We start from the raw sequence: 22,998 nt of genomic DNA, 5'->3' as shown, positions 1-22,998 counted from the left end.
CAGGAGTAATATGTATGTCGTCATGGATCTCGTATTGGTCTACATGCTCACCTTCAACAAATAGCGCTGCCGAATCTGAGCAATATCATAGACAATGTACTCATTGTAAGCCAGGCTGCAAGGAATATTATCCAAAGTTTTCAGTCCAGATGACACATCAGGCATCACGACACCCTGCAAACTCGGATGCACGCATGAAGCATCCTTCCATCCCTCAGGAACCGTGCTTCCCATTCCCAGAGTGGCCAGCTTCCCGTTCGCTTTGGCGTCCTCACCAGCCGTATAGCTCGAATGGACGAGTTCCTGCATTGGGTTGCCTAGCTGGACCTCACAAAGAAGCATCAAGCCAACACCTCGACTGGCATGAGAATTACAGTAACCGGCTGATTTTGTGGATATGTCGGCGAAGTAAACACCTTTGCCGAACATGTACCCGTTCACAGGGGCTTCAGGTGGTGCAATACGCAGACCCTGGCTGAGGATACCACCGAAGTTGGTGGAGCGAGAACCATGCCACAAAAGTCGACGATTGTCGTTAGGCAGTTTGGTCATTCCGGCTTCTTCAAAGCGGCCGTGCTCGCCGTTACGTTCGATGCGGAAAATATCTTGTGGCTGATTTCATAAGAAACTGCACTAATTTGATGTAACAGAGTGCTTACCTTGAGATTCCAGTGATGAGTCGGCCCAGTTGCTCCAATCAGATACTTTGAAATTTCTGCAAACTCCGATGATGAATGGTCCACTGTAGCTGTCAGTCAGTGCTTCACCTTTTCTAACTTTTCTTGACGATGTAAAGCTTACGTGGCGTCATTTCGTCCAGGTTCAAACCCTCAAACTGTTTGTCCAAGAAATGAATCTCGCTGTCAGCTGTAAGAGAGTCACTGAAAATCTGGTTCGAAATCTCCATGTCTGTCAAGTTATCAAGTAACTCGACTTCCTTTTTCAACATAGAGCTATGACTGATCACCGGTGGTCGATTGCGTCCGAATGCATGGGGAATGATGGTGAAATAACGGTTACTGAGGGTCTCGAGTGCCGTACCAAGAGGTTGCTGGTATTTGCTCGCCGCAAGAGAGGCATCATTTAGCAACTCTGATAGGTCTTTCAACGCCTGAAACCCAGTTTGCAGAGTACGCTTGCTAAGTTTTCCCAATGGCAACTTGTTCGCGTCGAAATTCAACTCCTGCAATGCATTTAACGCGTATTCCTGATTGAAAATAAGCGAGACAACTTCCTGGATAGGCTTCGCGAGCTTGCTTTCAGGGGGTGGGCGTTCGTTTTCGTCTGTCTTTTTCTTGTTTTTCTTAGCTGCGTTAGCCTCCTCTGCGCCTGGATCATCCTCTTCGTAATCCCTTTCCACGAACGAGTATTTGCCTGGTTTGGGATCATTCAATCGATCCTTCCAGGCGAGACCAGATTTGTCTCTGAACTTCTTCTCGAATGTCTTTTTGGCACTTTCGAAATCGGTCGGGCCCAACAAGGCGCTTGCACCGAGTTCGCCGACTCGACCCCAACGTGTCCAGGTACTGTATGAATTCTGTTTTGTCTTGGATTTGAGTAGTTGAATGCGATAGAATTTGTTGTTGTTATTACTCGAGCTAGTCAAGTTGAGTGAGGCGTCCTGCTCTAGTTAGTGAGTCGAAATCTAAACACGCCGAGGAATATACCCAGATAACTCCATCCGCGTCGATGACAACGTCATATCCAGCTAATAGATCAGCCAAATTGTATCGAATTGATAAAATCTGCATCGCTTACCACTATCTTTGCACGCTTCATCGACAGGTACATGAATCTTCTTCTCCTCGGTCTTCTGCTCCGCCTTCTGCTCATCACGCTTCTTCTTCGACGGGCGCTGGACTCCGTCAACAGCTGCTGATGCAGTCCTCTTCTTGTCTGAAGCGGTCGCTGGCGCCGCTACATTCTGTGTTGGAGAGTCCTTTTGATCATCCAAGTCGCCAATCAAGTACTTTTTTTTAGCCATCTTGGCAAGATTGCTGGTCACAGAACTTAAAGGACACTCACTAGCCGGGCAACACGACACCCGAGAGACAAGTTACAACCAGTGTCCCCGCCAACAACCAATCAGAATCGACCCATCTTATATTTTGACACCAACATTCTATACTCGTAGAAATATCCTATCGACCAGCTTTACCTTCTCATATATCTGTCTAAATTGACACGTCCACCATGTCACCTCAATACTCGGAGCTCATGGAACGGTTCATGCCACTAGACTACGCTGCGACAGACACAAATGAGGAGCTTGTCAAGACCATTATCAATCACAAATACACTCAAGACGAGTTCCAAGGCGTAGTGGACGAAAAGCGACGTTTGATCATTGAACGTCTCCTTGACCACTTTTGTGCAATCCAGGGTATTGATACAGAGTTTTATCTGAGTACGCCTAAAGAGACTTGCTCAGTCAAATTCCGTGATGACGAGAGGACTTTTGTGATCCAGAATCTACCTGACTACGAAGATCCACGTCTTATCGCAGAAGAAATCTGCGAGCACAGGATTACAAGAAGGGAGACGAAGGGATTGTTCAGCAAACTACGACAGACAGTAGTGGAGAACGAGATTCAGAAACTCGCAGAGAAGAAAGGCTTCGACATATCCTTCTTTGACCTGGAAGAGACAGATTTCTACGACGATGAACCAGATAGTGATACCGTACAGAAAGATTGCCCGACCACGCCAGGCGCGCCCGACAGCCACTCTCCTCCCCAGCCTCCCAGCACTGTGAATGAGGGACAACTGCCTCCTGTTTTGATCAAACGGCGAATCGACAGCCTCGAGGATACAGCGTCCTCTGCCCCTCCTCACTCTCCCTCGATCCCTCAAACTCCACCCATAAATCTCACTTCTTCTCAGCCCTTACATCTCCCACCCCCAACTACTCACCTCAAATCACCTGAACTCCAGCATTCACTCATTACCACCAGCCGTGAGGAAGCCCATCGCCATAACCTTCTCACCGATCCACAGCAAAAACAACACGAATCTCAGACAACCACGAGACCTCACTTTACCGAGACAGCTACTGAAGAGGCGCCAAAGTTACAGGCCACTAAAGCGACAGTGACTGAAACACCAGCGACGACAGCTCTCAAGGTCACTAAAGCAGAAGTGATGGCGTCCACGACAACCCCAACTCTGGACGAGTTGGACAAGATGTCACAAGCGGCTCTTGAGCAACTCCAAGAGATCAAGGACCTCCAAAATTTAGGAGACCCCTGGAAGACCACAGCCATGAAAGCAGCGAAAACCGGGCTTAGTGCACTACTTTACAGACTGCAAAACGAGGGACACGACCAAGCCCACGAAACAATCAAGGGTATTGAGAAAAAAATCACCTTCAAAGCGTCTGAAATCCCAGATGGGTTGAAAGACTATCGAGTGAAATATGCATACTCAAAGTACGAGCCGAAGGCCCTCACGTGGCGGGAATACATCCGCATTAAGGTCGCGACGTACCATGCAGAAGAATACCTTGGTATACCTCACAAACCGGCCAGAGCTACAAGAAAGAGGACTATATCCAAGGATCTAGACACAAAGACTACATCCAAGGACATAGACACAAAGGCTGCGACCGAGGATCGGGTGACAAAGGACATTATCAAGACTGAAGAAGACAGAGCGCCATCAACATTGGACAGTCGGTCTGTGGTGTTGAAAAGGAACCATCTCAATCAAGAGGAAGACAGGGCTTCTATAACCTCAGGACACAAACGACAAAAGTCTATAACATTAGACGAAACCCAGACTGAACTTGTCTTTCGCATCAAGGGTCCCTACTGGTTAGCAGATGGCCAACTGCACGGCTATACAATCTACTCGGTAGACTTCTTCCGCCAGGGAACCGTGGTAGCCTACTTGAAGAGAGGTTATGAGCTGATATGGCAGAGGGTCGATCCTGGGGAAGACGGGACTTACAATATTGGAAGAAAGGTTGCCCACTCGTACTCGAAACATGGGGACAGCTTCAGTGAACACGTCACAGCAGAGAACTCGTGGGTTGATGGAGTTCCTGACAAGATAAGAAAGACTGGGCTCGAGGCTAGATTTTTCCGCCATGACGATAGAGGATTTCTAATCTTCTATCGCAAGGGCAACGAATTCACATGGGGGTATCGCACTCCGTCGTCGCAGCCTCATGGTCATTTCGAGATCATCGGCGACGAGGTCAGCCCATTGAACAATATCGACTCCTTTTACGATGAGAAGTGGATTGCGGACAACATCGAGCAACCGACCTACACACAAGACGAAGCTGAAGAAGTTGACATGCTTTGGTCAAATGCTTGATTGAATACCTAGTTTGTGCTCTCTCTCATGTTTTCATCTGCTTAGGCGTCTCGAATTGCTCCCAGACGCAGGTTTTTTCTATCCATTCCATTTGTTTGCGCGTCCTCAGACTGGTCGTAGACGCTGTTTTGTTCGTTGCTTACGCATGTCTTTATCTTCCACAAGCTATCGTTTACTAACCAGGTACCGTCTGGTCTAGTTCTTTTTGGTGGCATTTTATCACGTGACAATACACTAGCCAAGACAGGATAGCTCTTAGACAGAAACAATTGATCAATCATTCATCCATCCCTAGTCATCCCTTAAAAACTGGTAATTGGCATTCTTCCAAAGCATATCCTGGGCCGATTGACACCGTCTAGCACTGGCTCCGATAACATTGAGTGTCGATCAACAATCATCAAAGGACAACGCATGTGAAGGCTCAACTGGGAATGGCGTGTCCGATTGGCGCTACAATTTACCAACAGCTTCGAAACGCGAACTTCTGCAGACACAATACTGGAAGGTACTCCAAAGTAGGAATGTGTCGAGACCACCTTCACAATTGAATTCTGGCCGGAATCCTGAAACCACTACCGAATGGCTTCAAGCCGTATGATGAGGCAGTATGCCTTCGACTTCTTCTATTGGAGGACGAGACAGTTGTCCACTATCTAGGACAGAAGCCTGGCTGAAGATGGGTCGAACAAGGCGATGACAAATACGAGGACAAGTTATCTGATGTGAACACGTCATGGTCAATCTCGAGCGAAGATCCAAAGAAATACCGCTTGCTTCAGGAGACATGAACTGGTCCCTTGCCGGACAGAGTTCTGAAGAAAAAGAAGGAGGAATAGAACCCATACTAATATGTCATGATTCCGGGGGCTTTTTGTTCTATTTCAAGGCAGACTATTGGAAGATAGTACGTGGTTTCCTCCATCCCCACGTCAGAGCACCCCTGCAGACATTCCATGATACGTACAGGGCGAAAGGATCGCGCCGTTATAGAACCTCAGAACCTTTTACGATGAGTTCCGGACAGCCGCAGGAACAAGACTCAGGTAGAGGGTGATAACAAAGAACGAATTATCAAGGAATCGGTCCCAATGCTGTAGAGGACAGGTAGGACACGAAGGATCGTGTTCACCATTACCAGACTGAAGTATCAAAGGTTGATGGTTGCTTTTCGGACATAGCTTAATCATGTATTTACACAGGCCAATGTGTCTCTGAAATGTATGCCGACGCTGTCTTCATATCTTTATATTCGCAAATGTGTCTTTAAATCGTCTGCCGATGCTTCACAGCTTCACCTCTATTTGTCTACAAATGTGCCTCCAAATTGTCTCCGGAGAGAGCAGCGACGAAGAAGATTTAGAATAAATTGAAGCCGACTGAGTTGGAGAATTGGGCGAGATGAATTGAAGAGTGAGGGGAAATGAAATCAAGATTGATGAGAATGTTTTGTTTTGTTTTGTTCTACTTAACATGCTCCGCCGACCACTAAATCAAATCTGTCAAAAAGCTGAATTACTCCATGGATATTCATCACACATTTCTTGTTTTGACTCTTCACGACATGACCCTCGCAACACGGCTCTTCGAATCTCCACGTCATGGCTTTCTCGCGATTCGTGTCTCTCACTACTCATCTCTCGCGTCTCTGGCGAGTTTTCATGCCATTGGTCTCACAATTCCTATGTTGTGGCTTKTCGTGTCTGGCGTGACTCTCCATGATATGGCTCTCGCGACTCTTGAAGTTTCTATGTTACAGCTCTCTCATGATACATCCCTCTCAATCGTCACATCTCCTGCCTCTAGTGACCTTTCAGTTGTGACTCAACGTCTATCCATATGATACGCGATTCGATGTTGGGCTTTCCAAGACTATTTTATTGTCGCTCAGACAAATGATGAGTACAAGCAGGATAATGGCAGTCCTTCATTGGGCCTGGGACTGGATGTGATGGTTGGCCATGGACTAGCCTCGGTGGTATTTTCATACGGACCTTTTGGAGTCGGTTGCGATTCATCAAAGACGCAGCGGAAAAGGAAGGAAGGTTTTTTGGTCTTTCGTCAATGATGACATTTCTATGTCTGACTGCGTCTATCTGTGTTTTCTAAAACAGTGACAATCTTGCTCCAACCATAAGCGTGCTTGGTAGGGGATTATGAGTCTCCTGCATCTACGAAAGTACTCCTCTCGCCACTCAATTTTGTCACAACTACTGGTCATATCTATCGCGGCAGTCAATTTCTGAATTACTGTAGCACATATAGGATCCTTTCTTCAGGGTATTCCTTTTGACACGGTTGAGATACTCCTCATGACTCTCGCTCATGAGTCTTGGACAGGACTTTCGAGAGTCTACCTTCTCGTCACTGGTAGTTCTCACCGGACAGGACTTTTCGTCGCTTGTGAGTCTCCTCAGAACTTCTCGTCAGATAGGAAGTCTTGTCACTTATCAATCTTGTCAAATAGGACTTCTCGGCAGATGGGATATCTCGTCATTTGTGATTCAAGGCAGACAGGATTTCCGACTACCCGCGATTCTTGTCATCTCCGTCGTTATCAACATCTCTGGCAGTTAGGGCTAGTACCATCAATAACCCTCATACCTTGTCCATCATGGCTCCCGCGATTGTCCATCAGAAAGCTTGCAGTGCTTTCCACGGGTCCAGTTCGACCTCTAATATTGTACGGTAGCAGAGTCAAATTGATGCTTTTTGAGTCTCGCGTTGTTTTTGGCCCGCGTCGATTATGTCTCGTGGGCGTTCTTTCTGAGTCCATGGCTCCTTCCCTTTTGGGTCGCTCCTTCCTTATGGTAGCTGTAGCTGCCTCAACGTGATCGCTCCTTCCCCTTTCGTCGCTCTTTCCATTTGGAACGGCGTCGAGACTGAACACCATGGTATTTCCCATGAATTCCCCAATTGTTTCCCTTTTCCTCCTTTTTCCTCTGTTCTTCTCCAGGGCTTTCTACTCTCTTGTCGTCCCCTGTCGTCTCTCGTGCCCCTCGTGTCTCTCGTGTCTATCTGTGTGTCTCTACAATGGAGTCTCTCTCTTCTTGGGCAGGGATTGCGAATCCTACACAAGACTCTACTAGAGAGTACATGCTCGATATCAGTTGGCGATGCCTGAATGCTCCATCTATCAATCCACGATTTAAGTCTGTGGCACCTACGAGACCTGACTTGTCATCTCTCTTCTGTTCTCTCGGACTTACATTTTGTTATAAACTACTTGATATTGTACAAGCCAATGAGCCACCACCTATTGAGTGGTTGGAGACATTCCGAAACCAGATACCTACGAAATCCTGGGGTATCTACTTTCTTATCCTCAGAAAACATGGTCAACGTCCTGGTCTTTATATTGGCTCAGGGACTTCGGTGTACGGAGGAGTTCGGAGTCGGATATTTCATTATCGCCTTCCTCATGCAACAGCAGTTCCTCGACATGTCAAAGAGTTTGTTCAGAGTGGTTACTCTATTATCCATTCTGGTCTACTTGTCTGGTGTCCAATCCCCTCTCCAGAACAGGTACCAAGACTCCGTGCTGCTATGCTTGTTTTAGAGGCAGCTTTTGCCTCTATCTTCTGGGCTATGCACCGCCATGACAAGTCGTATGGTCTGGATGCTACATGTCCATGGCCTAGAGAATCCTTCAGATGGGCTGGTTTATGCTCACACAATCCTCTCTTCGAGGCAATCCGGCCTAATGAGCATGGCCTTGGTCTTTCCTCGGCGGAACTCAAGGAAATTGCAGCTACGCTTAAGGACAGAAAAAAGCGTTATCGAAGAGACTACCATAGAGACTACATACGGAAAAACAGAGACAAACGCAGGCGTCATCAGAGAGAGTACAGTCGAGTCTACTATCGAAAAAACAGAGACAGATTGAATCGTTTACAGAGACTCCGTAATAAGACAGACCTCTATCGAAAAAATTATTCATATCAACGTCTTCTCAGGTGTCAACGGCACATTGCCAACAAGACATTCCACTGCGCGATATGCAATGTCTCATTTGGCAACAAGCAAGTCTTCAACAATCACAAGAAGTCTCTTCGACACATCATCAACACACCCGAACTTGGGTCTGTGGAATCTCGGATTGAACCTCATAATGAGGCTTTGAGGTGTGAACCTTGTGGAAAGTCCTTTACTCGATATAGTGGTCTCTATCAGCACAAGAAGTCTCTTCGACACATTATCAACACACCCGAACTTGGGTCTGTGGAATCTCGGATTGAACCTCATAATGAGGCTTTGAGATGTGAACCTTGTGGAAAGTCCTTTACTCAACATAGTTGTCTCACTCAACACAAGAAGTCTCTCCAACACATCATCAACACACCCGAACTTGGGTCTGTGGAATCTCGGATTGAACCTGAGACTTTGAGGTGTGAACCTTGTGGAAAGTCCTTTACTCAACATAGTGGTCTCTATCAGCACAAGAAGTCTCTCCGACACATCATCAACACACCCGAACTTGGGTCTTTGGAATCTCGGATTGAACCTCATAATGAGGCTTTGAGGTGTGAACCTTGTGGAAAGTTCTTTACTCGAACTGATGGTCTCACTCGGCATAAGAAGTCTTGCCCACACATTGTCAATACACCAAATCTTGGGTCTGTGGAATCTCAGATCCAACCTCAGAATGAGGCTTTCAAGTGTGAACCTTGCAGAAAGTCCTTTACTCGATATAGTGGTCTCTGTCAGCACAAGAAATCTCTCCACCACATCATCAACACACCCGAACTTGGGTCTGTGGAATCTCGTCTTGGCACATTAAGAGGCAGCAGTCATGGTATGAGATTAGAGATTCCATAAGACAAGCCGCGCAAGTGTGACGCATGCAACCTTTCCTTTGATTATTTGTCTCGACTTAGAAGTCACGAAAAATCTATCATACACCTCGCCAGAGCTTCATAGTGACAATTAAGAAGTCTCTCTTATATCTGCCCTGGGTTGCCTTTCCTCATTGTCTTGTTTCTATCGTTCTTGTCCCTACCCACATCTCGATTTCTCGTCCCTTTCTATGTCTGTGCCTTGTACATCTGTCCTTTCTACATCTGTCCTTTCTATGTCTGTCATTTTCATGTCTGTCGTTTTCATGTCTGTCGTTTTCATGTCTGTCCTTTCTATGTCTGTCCTTTCTGTGCTTTCGACTGTGACTCGTTGCGAACGTCCTATTTCTTTGCTTATTTCTTCTAATTTTTATTTGATACACTACTAATCGATATAAATGAATGTATAAATCAAGTCAATGCTTCGTCAAACCACTAAGAGCAATCACTGACCCCCTAAATGGTTTTGCCATTGTTACCTTGGTGTAGCCGGGGTTAGGTCGCACAATTAAGTGGTGGTCGACACCTGAAAGACGCAAGACGCAAGACGATAGACTTTAGACGTTCAGCAGCATTGATTGAACTAACAAGTGATAGTCGTGAACAAGAAATTAACAAAGAGGTGTACGAAGTAGCTCTCTTTATAGCGTTGAGGCTGAAGCTACGATGGAGCCAATGGCTAGCTCCATCGTGTACGGAGCTCCGTCATAGGCTGCCCACAACGTGTCCCACGCCAGGCAGTCACTGCTGCCTGCTTCTCCACTACTAAATATTTCCATGAGAGTCATAGGGGGGGCCATCATGGTATGTCAAATCATCATTCCTGCGTATACTATGTAATATCAATGTAAAAAGAGTATATAAATCAAGTCAATGCTTCGTCAAACATGCGCACGTACACATGCAATGCAACCGACCCCTTGAAAAAAACATTAAAGATGATAATAATAGTAGATCCATCGCGACGAATTGGGATATCACACATGTAAAACACAAGAACCTTTAAGACACAGGATACCGAAACATAGATGACCAACCCCGTAATGAGAACGCCTTGCCGAAAGTAGTTTCATTAACCACAGCTTAGATTATGTCGCTACTTCCGCCTGTGGTTTAAAATCCTTTTTTGCCTCTTCTTTTGCCTCCTCTTTCACCTCTTCTTTCGTCTCATCTTGTGCCTCATCCTTCAGTTCAAGAGGTTTAAACTCTTCCGTTGGTGAAGTCGAGGTTGAATGGAATTCATCCTTTTCCACAGTTTCAGGAGCGGTAGCATCGACGTGCGGTTCTTTTAGATCCTCTGCTGCTTTCTCGACACCAGTCTTTTCGCCATCAGATGCGGAATCAATGGCAGCTGATTCGCCGTGTGTGGAGGCAGATGGAGATGTAGGACCAGCGACGACTGATCCCTGAGTGGATTGTGATCCACGTCTGCGCACAGGATTGCGTGGCGGAAGCGCAGGCGGAACTCTTTTCGGAATTGTGACTAAACGTGGGCGTGAAAAGTTTGCAGCCGAAGGACTCTCATCCGAAGTGGTCGATATCACTGAACGAGCAGGCTCAGGCTTTGCAACTGTGGTGCTTGCGTCGTGAATCTCGAAATCGCCATTGCTATCAGACGTAACATCGTGGTCTTCCGATGTATCAGGCGTATCCCACGGGTTCTCGACGGGTGACTCCGCTGTCTCTCGAAGACTGCGAGACGAGGCAACACTAATTGAGCGTGGCTGGACATCTTCTGTTTGGGTCCCCCTATCTACACTAACATAGCTCTTTGTGCTTTGCATACTGGCCCGCCAACTCTGTCGTGGTGACGAATCAATGCTTTGTCTAACAAATGAGTTATAAATTGGACTTGAAGGACTAGGGCGGAATTCAAAGACCTCTTGACTTGGACGGTTGTGCGTTCCCGCTTCGCGAATGAACATGCCTTGGTCTTCCAAGGCACGCACTCCATATGGGTCAGGATCATCGGCCGCCGGAACACCAAAACCATCGTTCTCGTTGATAATGATGTGATCAGCGGGGGCCTCTCCAGCGGGTGGTAGCTCGCTTTCGCTCACGTCCTGATCACCTTGCGCGGCTTTGAGTGTCCGCATCAGAGTTCGAATAGTCTCGGGTGGATGTGTGACTTTGCCGGACAGAATCTCATGAGCGGATATTTTCCGTCCGTAGAAGCGAGCATTCTCATCTGTTCTTTCGACAATGATCGTCCCGTCAACCTGAACACCTGCATATAGACCACGGCTCTTCATGTAGGTCCATATGGGTGCTTGTCGTTTATGGACTTCGCTGTCGAGAATGCCACCAGCTCCGACGGGACCGGCTGTTGCGCTAAGCTCACCACCAAGGGTCGCTCGTAATTTCTTGAACCCTTCAAGAGCCTCGTATGTATTTATAATAACGACGCAGTCGTAGATGTCAACACCAACCAGGAATCCAATAGCCGCAGTGTGTAGTAGGATTCCGGAAGGCGGACTCCATTCTCCAGTTTCTGGGATGCGAGCCATCAAGACTCCACTGCCGCCAGCACCGCTGAACCAAAGACCAGTGCGCATGGTCGTAAAGATGGCTATACCCTTTGCTTTCTTGATGACTTCCGTCGGGATTTTCACCAACACTCGTTGCTTGCCGTTTGGTCGATCAATCTTTTTGTTCGAATCGGCAAGCTCTTTCTCCTGCGTAGCTTTGGCCGCGGCATCGGCGTCAATTTGATCATAGAAGCCATCTTTGCAGAAGCTTCTCAGGATACGAGCTGCCTTGTCGCTCTCTTTGTCTAGTGTTGTAGGCCAGAATGCCTCTGCGCCGACCCGGTTCGAAAGCCGATTAACGGGGGCACCTAGTTTGTCGAGAGCCTGCCATGCTTTGTCGAAGCCCTTCTTTCCGAAGCCGAGGCCCTTTTTCGAGTAGTCTTTCCACGAGTTTCGTTGCGACATAGCGTATGAACCGGTCTGATAATCCATATTCGACGCCATCAGCAAGGTGCCGCAAAGCGACAAGGTAGTACCCTCGCGCAAATACAATGAAACTGGCAGAGATTCGAAGAGAAAAAAAAACCAACCTCAAACTAGGCCAGATATATTGAGTCACCGCGCGAAAGCCGTCTGATTCTGGTGCGCGGGAATGCAGCCTGAAGAATGCGCCCCCGGTGTTAGCCTTTGCGGTCCAGTGAGCGGTTGGGTAGGCATGGAATGTGCATAGATGGTGACTTACAAATCACCATGTAATACGAAATCGGAAACGTCGCTACCACAATCAACTTCACTGATTCGTCTGAAAATGGAGTTGCGACCAGACGATCGATGTATTCAGATATCAGAGTCGAAGTATAGACTTACATAGCACTCCGCTTCAGCAACAAGTAATCTCAGGAACAAGTGGCAATACAAAGAGATAAATATTTTGTAGAAATGCGAACCACGTCCGATTTTAAATGGCAGGAACGACCATGCCTAACGGTTGCGTCTGGCCGGCTGAGCCGGAATGGTCAGTAGGCGTCGTACGAGTACAGCTATTATTAAGGCCCCCGTCTGCTCAGTAACTTAGTTAACAGCCCAGAGCTGATGAAGGTCATGGTTCATGCTAGTAAGTTAACCGGGTGGCGCAGGCGATGTGATCAATCAGACGGAGCATTGCTGCATGGCTCGACGATGTCATTGCCCCTCGGGTGACGTGTGGTGGAACCTGCCTTCTACTCCATCGTAGGTCAGATCAATGGACGTCTTCTTCCGAGCTTCCCTGTTTCTCCGAGAAAGACGCGAGTCCGATGGCCATGACTGATAATACAGAATAAGGGATTCATGTAATAGTTGCCCTGAAGAATTGACTATTGAAGCACACTGGCGACTAGCGGGGATGTGTCAGACGCAAGAACAAAATGCGCGATCTATCGCATGCGACGATGCATGAGCGGCTTTATCGACAGCACAGAATGCGACAAGATCCAGCCATGGCACTATTTTCTATTTTAGTACGTACATATATTAGTGCCTATTGGATCTCAGGGGTATTGCAATATATCAGACTCCTCGAGCACAGGAGGAGTTAAAAGGAATAGTCATCGTTTGGGGCAGGTACTGAGGCGGCAGTCGCTCCTTCCGCATTGGGCCGTCTATATACGGATACGCGGCTAGCTCTTGCCTCTTGCTGTTTATGTAGAGATATACAAGCGGTTTTGTAATTGTACATCAAAATCATCGTCTATCATTCAAGGTTCATTTATAGAGCGCCAAGTTCCTTCAGCTTGGAAACGAGTCCATCGACATCCTCCACTTTGCCGCCGCCTTGTCTTGGGGGTGGTTCTACAACAGTCAGCACAGCTTGCGATAGGGAACGAAAAAGAGTCCGGCTTACCAGTGACCTTGACAGTCTTGAGTCGTCGCTTATCCTCAACTCCAAAATCCGCCAGCGTCTTCTTCTCGAAGGGCTTCTTCTTGGCCTTCATGATGTTGGGCAAACTGGCATAACGAGGCTCGTTCAGTCGGAGGTCGGTAGTAATAACAATCGGCAATTTAGCCCTCAACGTCTCGACACCGCCGTCGACTTCACGGGTAACTTCCACAGTACCGCTCTCATCCTTGATATCCACTTTACTGGCCTGAGTCGCCTGCGACCAGCCCAACAGTCCCGCCAACATCTGTCCCGTCTGTCCCTGGTCGCCGTCAATAGCCTGTTTACCCAGCAAGACCATGTTGATATTTTCTTTTTGCACGACGCCCTGCAGTAGCTTTGCGATCGTCAAGGGCTCGGGGCCACCGTCGGCGGACTCGGGGACGTCAACGTGCAAGGCCTTGTCGGCGCCCATGGCCATAGCTGTGCGGAGCGTGTCGGCGCATTTGGCACCACCGGCGGATAGAGCAAGGATGTTTTCGACTTTCAATGGGCCTTTTCTCTCGCGGAGACGGACTGCTTCCTCGACACCGATTTCATCGAAGGGGTTGAGCGAGTGTTTTACGCCGGTGGTTTCGACGCCTGTTTGTGTCTTGTTGATGCGCGGTTTGACCTATGGAAATTGTTAGAATTGTAGCTCATGTCGAGGTGAGGTAGGTATAAAAGCGTCCACGGGTGTATTGAACATACGGCATAATCAATCACCCGCTTAACGGGGACCAGAATCCTCAACCCGCTCGCCATTGTTGATGATTAACACTCGTCGCGGGAATCGACAACGCTCTTCAAAGAGGGCCCTGTCAGTATCGTAGCTAGACAATGGTGGTTGCGAGAGGGCATGTAGGATCAAAGAAGTAAATGAGCAGCGACGGAATCGGCAGCTTTGGCGGATTATGGGTGCCTGAGGCCGCAATTCTATAGCCGAGTGGCCGACAGTATCCGCCAGTCTACCGCCAACGCCGAAATCGCCGGGCTATCACATTCAACATTGTTGAATCTATCAAATACAACTGAGCCGATATTCTACCGTTTCGAATGGGCAAATTGAAGTGATATTTCCAATTAAAAGTGGGTGAATCGAAACGGACTTCATTGAGCTCTCACTCTCTTTCTATATATACAATGACCACCAGCAGACAGACTCGGAGCAGATTGAGCACGAGATCACTTTGATACTTTGATGGATTAGATAGACAAGCTGCAACCCTTTCACAAGTTTTCCTTTTGACATATGATTGTAGGAAGCAATAACACTATCAAATCTATTTTGAAAGAGCTTCACAACTGCATCAATCAATCCCTAACTATGGACTGAGTGTACATCACTGCGAAAAGGAAACGCCACATTGTCGCCTGAGGCAAATGATAGCCAGTATTTTTCCAATTAATACTTAACAAATAGGACGCATGTCATATACCCCAATATATCCAGCTGGATAATAACATATACATTTTAATGAAGCAATAATATTGAATATTGGAGGTCACTTTGGAGTACATGGAGAGTCACGATGGAGTCGACGTCACACCCCACTCTCCCGCTGTCATGGATCTGATGGACTATATACCACGACACAACATAAAATAACGAACATATCCTACGAATTGCCCTTATGCTGAAAACTAATATTATAAGGCATTATCTTGGATATATATTCATTTTCCTGTGGTGGTGAGAGCTGTCCAACTCCTCCTGGTCACAGCATAGAATGTTCTCGAACATTCGAGGCACATGAGGCCCAACGTGACCCTAAGCCCAGGCTTAAACGTCATCATATGAATTTGACCTCCACCGCCATTACTTCTTCCACTTTTTTTCTTTTCTCTAAATATCTCCCACTTCGCACGACTTTAGCAGCAAAGTCAATTGATTAGCTATTCCCCAATCACCTCCACGGAATCTTCTACTGTCTTCGACTCGTCTCATTTGTATAGTAGTAGTGGGGTGATGATCTCCATCCACGCCACGCTTGTATTCATTTGACGGTCCATATTTATTCGATATCCTTTAACCTCTCCAACCGGATCCAAGCAACCAATTTGAATCGATTACACGGCATACAACATGGTTGCAGAAACAAAACTTTACGATGCCCTGAGCATCAAGCCGGATGCCACCCAAGATGAGATCAAGAAAGCATACAGGAAGGCTGCACTGAAGCACCACCCCGACAAGAATAAGGATAATCCAAAGGCCGCTGAGAAATTCAAAGGTAACCTCCTCCCCCTTCCTTTCCTCCTCTTTCTTCATCTACATCTCTGTATAGAATGCTAACGTTTCATAGAGGTCTCACAAGCCTATGAAGTCCTCTCTGACCCTGAAAAACGTAAAACATACGACCAATTCGGTCTCGAGTATCTCCTCCGCGGCGGCCCTCCGCCCTCCGCTGCTGGAGCAGGAGCCGGACCAGGCGGAATGCCAGGCGGCTTCAACTTCGCCAATATGGGCGGTGGTGCTCCCGGAGCAGGCGGTACACGCACATACCGCTTCTCAACGGGGGGACCAGGAGGCACGAGTTCATTCAACTTCAGCAATCCGGAGGACATTTTCAAAAACTTCGCCAAGAGTGGTGGTGGTGGTATGGGCTTTGGCGATGATAACGACATTTTCGCCGAGTTTTTGGGTGCTGGACTAGGTGGTGGTGCTCGAGGAGCAAGAGCTTCTGCTGGAGGAGGACCAGGCGCTACATTCGGGGCTGCTCGTCGTGCCCCTACACCCGAACCGCAGGTTGTCGAAAAGCCTCTCAATCTGACGCTGGAAGAGATCTTCAATGGTACAACGAAAAAGGTCACGACCAAGAGCAAGACGTTCGACGCCAGCGGCAAGCGGACTGTACAGGACATCACCCTCGAAGCAAAGATCAAACCCGGTCTGCGCACAGGATCAAAGTTGAAATATAAAGGTGTCGGAGACCAGGAGGAAGGTGGGCGTCAAGATGTTCATCTTGTCGTTACAGAGGTATGCACCAAACACCCCTTATTTAATCAAGTATGTATCTGAAAACAGGCTAACTATTCATAGAAAGAGCATCCAACCCTCAAACGCAGCGGCGACCACCTCATAACAACAGTCGACCTAACCCTCAAAGAAGCCCTAACAGGCTGGGAACGCATCGTGAAAACCATCGACGGAAAATCGATTCGGGTCTCAAAGCCCGGTCCCACACAACCCGGTTATGAAGAACGATTTCCAGGATTGGGTATGCCGATTTCGAAGAACCCAACTGACAGAGGCGATATGGTGGTCAGAGTGAATGTCAAGTTTCCGACGACTTTGACAGCGGAGCAGAAGGAAGTTTTGAGGGATGTTTTGCCTTGATCGCCTCACATCTTACTATTTCTATGAGGGGAGGATGTTACGACGGTTATGATGGGTTATGAGGTTTTGTTTTTCGGTTTTTTTTAAGCATATACATAGGCGTTGGATTTCTGAGGCGTTCATGAGCGGATTTGTGGTTTGTTTTTTATTTACCAACGTACTAATCTTCGATTCAGCAGATGTTGAATTGAATTGTATCCATGTGTTTTGGCTACGATAAATAAATCAAGTTGATCAACTTTCCAATTGATATAAACTTCTGTAAACGAATATAATATTTCCAATTTGCCTTGTGACCCAGCATCCTAAACATAAACAATATGGACAAACTCCGTGACCTTGAACGAAACCAGAACGCAACCAAAATCCTAAGCAGCAGCAACAGCAGCGGCAGGAGCATGCTGTGAAACAGGTGCAGGTGCAGCTGGAGTGCGAGCGACGTTCAATGCACCCGTGGTAGGCGCAACACCAACACGTTCCTTGGGCAACAGATCGACCAACAAGGGACTGGGGCGGCTTTCCCGGGTGGGCTGGAAAACGCTTTGGCTCTGCTTGTACTTGTTCACACTGTCAAGATAGATGTCAAACAAATAGGAAGAGTCCAATGGGCCACCCTTGGCTTCAGGGTGGAACTGGGCGCTGAAAATTGGGCGAGATTTGTGAATCATACCTAAGACAGTCAGTACTGAAATCTTTGAAGTGGTTAAAAAGACTCACCCTCGTTGCTGGAATCGTTGAGGTTGACAAAGTAAGGCTTCCAGTCGCTGGGCAAAGTATCGGCATCCACAGCATAACCGTGGTTCTGACTGGTGATGTGGCAGCGACCAGTGGTAAGGTCAAGCGCCGGAATGTTGTGAGCACGGTTACCATACTTGAGTTTGACGGTACGGGCGCCGGCAGCAAGAGCAAGCAATTGATGTCCCATGCAAATTCCCATAATAGGTATTTGAGAAGTCTCAATCAGCTTTCGCAGATGGTGGACAGTCTCCTGGCAGTGAGTTGGGTCACCAGGTCCGTTGGAGATGAAGACGCCATCAAAGTGATGAGCCACCTTGTGGATGGGGTAGTCGAATGGGAAGACAGTGACACTCGCACCACGGCCAACGAGGCTGCGGAGAATGTTCTCCTTGACACCACAATCGATCAAGGCAACGTGACATTCAGGGTTGGCAGCACTGACGTGGAAGGGAGCCTTGGTGCTGACCTGACGGACCAGGTTGATCTGTTCAGGGTCGACAAAAGCCTCGTCCTCATCTGCATCGTACTCTTCGCCAACAGTGATACGAGCAAGAGAAGAACCCTGCTCACGCAAGAATGTCACAATAGCACGGGTGTCAACTCCTGAGATGGCAGGGACACCCTCGCGAGCACACCATTCTCCCAGGCTCTCAACAGCAGTCCAGTGACTGTACTGCTCAGCAACATCGGCAACGACAACACCTGCAGCCTGCAAGTTGGGAGACTCAAAGTACTTCAACAAGCCATTGGTGTCTTTTTCGGCTGATGGCACACCATAGTTACCGATCAAAGGTTGTGTGAAGACCAAAATTTGGCCGCGGTAAGAAGGGTCAGTCAGAGACTCGGGGTATCCGACCAAGGAAGTGGTGAAAACGGCTTCACCGGAGATGTTTGAGTTAGCTCCAAAGGACTTGCCGTGGAAGACAGGGCCATTTCGGATCGTAAAGGTAGCCGGTTCAAAGCGTCGGCGGTCAACGGTGGCCATGGACCGCACCTGGGGAAGGCTTGCCTTTACAGAGGCGACCGGGGTGGCTCGGAGAGTCGTCGAACGGAAAAGTTGAGCGAACATGATGATAGATGATGGGGTGATTTTAGACGGTAGACGACGATGATTAATTGATACGAGCTTTCCAGAGGTGATCTAATAATGGTTAATGGCTGGCAACATGATAAGATCCAAGATAAGATCTCAAACACGACTTGAGCATGCATACCCGAAATGTAGTCCTACAAATATAATTAGCTACTGAGTTGAAACAGTCCTTTGACGACCGGAGAAAGACATACCTGAGAAGTGAAAGTGGAGACGAATACACGCATAAGCGCGGTTGCTATGTTCTCACCAGTACTGGCGGAGTCGAAGAGAATGATTTCAAAAAGGGTGGATTGACCGATGTCAATTGAGGATGTGGTAAGGGCGATTGTTTTGATGTGGATTGGGATTGAAAGTTACGGATAGAGAAAGGGAAGAGCAGGAGAGGAGAGAGAAGAAGATTTTCGCAGCTTTTGAGAGGGAGCCGGCGATAACGTGACGCTAGTGTGGTTCACCGCTCTGGCGTCACTCGGGCTGGTGGGTTGGGCCAATCACGTGCCCAGGATTACGCCGATTTAGGAGGATCGTGACTCATTATCTTACGCACTGTGATAGCGCGAGATACGCATCAGGCACTGATGCTTCTTGACTTCTTATTGAGGCTACACAATTGACCGCTCCCCATCTTGCAGCTGTGCCGATCAGGCGGTCAGCATATTGCCATAGTGACTATTCCTCGAGTAGCCAATGCTTATTGCTTCTTCTTCTCATCCGAATCCTTCGGGCTAGACCTTAGACCAGATATCAACTTCCATAAAACCCAGGTGAACCCTATCACTACAGCCGCAACAGTTCCAATCTCTACTTGAGATGTCGCATCGCCAAACAATCGTCCGCCCTCAGTATCTGCCCGCAGCACTGGAACCTGTATCTCTTGCATGAGCGCTCCGTCGCTCTCCGGATGGAGATGATAGAAAAACGTCTTGGCTGGGAACAGCTTGTCGTAGCCGAGATCGACTCTGTCAAATGGATTGATTCCCATCTCTGTATTCTCTGCAGTGCAGGCCCAGAATACAATCGGCCAGGGGATGGAAGTCGACTGGTGTCCGCTTTCAGTAGGCTTAAGATACCGTAAATGCAGTGGAATTGTGACATTCCAATTGCCATTTTGTACAGCCTGGCTATCCGTAGGTGTCGCAATTTCAATGAGCAGATTGGATCCCCAAGCTGGAAGAACCCAGTCAGGTGCCTCTAGATCCGTCTCGCCCGAAACAGCTCGCAATCCTTTGAGATTGTGCGATTCCAGAAACAACGAATCTTTTGTAGACAGTTGATATTTGTCTGCAAATATCGTCGAAGGCAGTGTCATATACGTATGGAGAGCGCACGTCGCGCCTATTGGAGCCGATGGCTGAATTAAAGCCGAAGGGGATATCGATATCTTTATGGTGGGATGCAATCCAGTTGGCGTCTCGAATGTCGACACATAGTTCGCATGGTCTGGAAGAATATGATGTCGCGATGGAAACGAAAATAACGTTGGTTCTTCATGATCGAATTAGCCCAGCATGCACAATAAAGTTCACGGCACACGTACTCAGTTTGGTATCTTGTCCCACCACGGCCAAATATCCTCCTAGCGATAGATCCTCGGGGTCTATAGCCTTCTCATTTGAAAGTATACCGACTTCGACTTTCACACTCGATCCGACTATACCTACATCTTCCGTCCAGGCAGCTTCGGAGTGCGGCTGGGACCAGAATGTAGATAGAGTGACTGTATCAGTTGTAGCGTCATAATCAATGGCGACGGAGTCTGCTAAGGAAGCATATGATATAGAGTCGGCGCATTGTACATCCGCTAAGTCGCAAGCAATGGACCGAAGGAATGCGACAAAGTGGTCGATCGAGGGTAGGTTATGATGGAATTGAGCTGGCTGAGCTGATATCGACTCTATCACATTCGGCGATTGTGAGAATGAATCTTCTCGTGACACACATTTGATATCGTCTCCGAAAAGTTTCTTAATGAGCGCGCATATTCGATCCCTGTCATTCAAATTGAAGTAAGCATTGGGCATAGAAGAAATGAGATCATCTGCACGCACGCGTCCTCGCTTGACGTCTCGTTGTCTGATGACACATGATATACATGTAAGCCCGGTGATGTGCGAGCCAAAAACGGCGCCACAGAGTCGTAATTTCGTGCGGAGCTCCATCGTACGTGCAGTTCGAGGGTATTATGTAAAGTGTCTAGAAGCTACTTTCACCAAGGTGCAAACGATTGTCAGCTTTGTTCACTCGTAAGTAAGTGAAATATATTGATACTCACCTCCGTTGGAAGCTCCGTTGGAGTGAAAGTAAACCGCTCTTCTTTGGCTGCGTCTAGACCTCGGATCGTCAAAGTGTCCTTGCTCAGGATTGCTTGTTTGGAAGGATCGAACTCGGCGTATGCCGCAGTAATATACGTTACTCTTCGCTTCATTCTGGGGGCTATATTGCATAAAAAAATGAACAGGAAAGAAGGCGTTGAGAGAAGATGTGTGAAGCTCTGTCTAAGTGTTCATGAGATGAAGCCCAGGTGATCGATGTTTTGAAGGTGGGTTCATATAATGTATTGTGATTCGCCAAAGCTATTAGCTCGGACAGCTCCACGTCTATCAACTTCATCCTCTACACATTCTACCACGACAGCAATGAGATCCTGGAATTAGACTTAGATACCGTTGTTCCTGAATTTGCATGTCCACAATAATTCAGGTTGCAAAAGCACCTATACCTGGATGTCTTACGCTACGATCGCGACCTTACAGGAAATAGAACAGTATCACGGCTTCAATTCCTGCTGTCTTGCATGTTATAGCTTCCAACAGTTCTACAAAATCACAGTGATGGACGGCTCAATGGAATAATTCTGATCATGGATCAACGAGCATAATTGATTCTAGCTTGACAGACTCTGTTTTCTGACCGACCCTAGCTTCATATTCGCGGCCGTAGACATTTTGATAATCCCAGGGAATTCCATGCCAAGCGTTATCGCGATACTGAACTTGATTGCTGGAAACTCTCCATCCTAGTTCGGGGAGGTCACCAAATACTTTTTCATACTCCTTTATCGAGACCGAGCACCACTTCTTAGAGTAAAGATATCCACCGAGGAACGAAGCGCACATATCACGAAGTGCTGAGGTTTCTTTGTCTTTTCGAAGATGCGGCGGATGATCTGAGGAGATGCTGCTTTGCGTCGTTTAACGATCCATTTTTGCGATGAATTACCAGTTGTATGGTACACCCAAGTCTCTTTCAATACATGCAAGCACTGAAGCAATAATGCGGATATTTCATATTTTTCAGCGAGAATCGCAAGGTCGACCGTTTCGGCCTTGTCGTCAACGATTCCATTCGGGAGCCACGAGTGTAGCCACACTAGGAATGAACCGAACGTAGCAGGGTTGACGTCAGGGAGTTCAATCTCAGGCTTTTCGCGAATGCACGTAAACTCGAACTCGGATGAGGACTTGGAGAACAGGTCTCTGGGCACGGAGAAAACTTTCTTCCTCTCTCCCACTACCACGCGAACCTCATTGCTCTGCATGGCTCTAGACTCTTAGTTAGTTATTACTCTAGGATTTGTTGATGACTCTTTAACTCACTCAATAAAGTCTTCCCATCGATTCGTATCGTCAGACATCGTGGCAGCCGTGTTCATGTGTTTCGAGGGGACGCACTTGGTAGAATGGGAAATTGGATTGCAATAAATAGACAGGACCACGAACGGGTCGATGCTTCTGGCGTAGATATTGTAAAAGTGAGGAATACTTGACTGTCAACCGATACAAAGTAGTAGAAGATTTTGAGTGTGTGTGTGAGAGAGAGAGAGAGAGAGAGAGAGAGAGAGACAGAGAATGAGAAGGTGGGTGAGAAGATGTTGACAGGAAGGAAAGGCCTCCGCCTTCCTCTTTTGTCAGTATAGGTTTGCCCAGTCAACAAGTGGTCTCCCATAGACACATGACCAGTTGCTCAGAGATGGTTTGGGATATCAGTGGACTGAAGAGTGTAAAGAGAACAAGGAAGGCCCTCAGACATATATGTCAGGATTGCCTCAGATGATCATATATGCCCCTCCTCATTAGATAGACACTCACTCATCAATATTAACAAAAACAATGCCCCGTGACTTCAGACGAGCAAACCATGGCAGTCGACGAGGGTTGAGGGCTACTTCGATGCCCGAACGATTTGGAAGATGAGAATATCTTAATAATACTCTTTGTGAAAGATCAAGATGATTTTTGGTATCTGTAGAAAGCACTAATGCAATTTGAACTCGCTTATCAAATCGAGTTTCGCCCTTTACCCCCAAT

At 47.5% G+C, this 22,998-nt stretch overlaps 7 protein-coding genes across 7 annotated transcripts; 2 read left to right on the top strand and 5 right to left on the bottom strand.

The window, feature by feature from the left end:
* Positions 1 to 39: 39 nt before the first annotated feature.
* Positions 40 to 1,984, bottom strand: BHQ10_009687 (uncharacterized protein; the record flags this gene model as incomplete). Its single annotated transcript, XM_040882629.1, has 5 exons — positions 40 to 612; positions 660 to 742; positions 802 to 1,621; positions 1,668 to 1,708; positions 1,759 to 1,984. 5 exons carry the CDS (start codon positions 1,982 to 1,984, stop codon positions 40 to 42), a joined length of 1,743 nt encoding a protein of 580 aa, XP_040738189.1.
* Positions 1,985 to 2,193: 209 nt separating this feature from the next.
* On the top strand, positions 2,194 to 4,320 carry BHQ10_009686 (uncharacterized protein; the record flags this gene model as incomplete). Its single annotated transcript, XM_040882628.1, has 1 exon — positions 2,194 to 4,320. One exon carries the CDS (start codon positions 2,194 to 2,196, stop codon positions 4,318 to 4,320), a length of 2,127 nt encoding a protein of 708 aa, XP_040738188.1.
* Positions 4,321 to 10,243: 5,923 nt separating this feature from the next.
* On the bottom strand, positions 10,244 to 12,088 carry BHQ10_009685 (uncharacterized protein; the record flags this gene model as incomplete). Its single annotated transcript, XM_040882627.1, has 1 exon — positions 10,244 to 12,088. The coding sequence occupies one exon, from the start codon at positions 12,086 to 12,088 to the stop codon at positions 10,244 to 10,246; it is 1,845 nt and encodes a 614-aa protein (XP_040738187.1).
* A 1,282-nt stretch (positions 12,089 to 13,370) lies between these two features.
* BHQ10_009684 (uncharacterized protein) lies at positions 13,371 to 14,285 on the bottom strand (the record flags this gene model as incomplete). The annotated part of the gene is made up of 3 exons (XM_040882626.1): positions 13,371 to 13,453; positions 13,506 to 14,154; positions 14,232 to 14,285. The coding sequence occupies 3 exons, from the start codon at positions 14,283 to 14,285 to the stop codon at positions 13,371 to 13,373; spliced, it is 786 nt and encodes a 261-aa protein (XP_040738186.1).
* Positions 14,286 to 15,606: 1,321 nt separating this feature from the next.
* Positions 15,607 to 16,860, top strand: BHQ10_009683 (uncharacterized protein; the record flags this gene model as incomplete). The annotated part of the gene is made up of 3 exons (XM_040882625.1): positions 15,607 to 15,754; positions 15,827 to 16,500; positions 16,564 to 16,860. The coding sequence occupies 3 exons, from the start codon at positions 15,607 to 15,609 to the stop codon at positions 16,858 to 16,860; spliced, it is 1,119 nt and encodes a 372-aa protein (XP_040738185.1).
* A 368-nt stretch (positions 16,861 to 17,228) lies between these two features.
* Positions 17,229 to 18,667, bottom strand: BHQ10_009682 (uncharacterized protein; the record flags this gene model as incomplete). Its single annotated transcript, XM_040882624.1, has 2 exons — positions 17,229 to 17,530; positions 17,578 to 18,667. 2 exons carry the CDS (start codon positions 18,665 to 18,667, stop codon positions 17,229 to 17,231), a joined length of 1,392 nt encoding a protein of 463 aa, XP_040738184.1.
* A 715-nt stretch (positions 18,668 to 19,382) lies between these two features.
* BHQ10_009681 (uncharacterized protein) lies at positions 19,383 to 22,325 on the bottom strand (the record flags this gene model as incomplete). Its single annotated transcript, XM_040882623.1, has 4 exons — positions 19,383 to 20,176; positions 20,229 to 20,408; positions 21,806 to 22,233; positions 22,288 to 22,325. 4 exons carry the CDS (start codon positions 22,323 to 22,325, stop codon positions 19,383 to 19,385), a joined length of 1,440 nt encoding a protein of 479 aa, XP_040738183.1.
* Between the last annotated feature and the right edge of the window lie 673 nt (positions 22,326 to 22,998).

Source organism: Talaromyces amestolkiae (assembly GCF_001896365.1).
Source record: "Talaromyces amestolkiae strain CIB chromosome Unknown scaffold26.1, whole genome shotgun sequence".
Taxonomy (NCBI): domain Eukaryota; kingdom Fungi; phylum Ascomycota; class Eurotiomycetes; order Eurotiales; family Trichocomaceae; genus Talaromyces; species Talaromyces amestolkiae.
The sequence above is the reverse complement of the archived record's forward strand: the minus strand, read 5'-3'. Positions and strand labels throughout refer to the sequence as shown.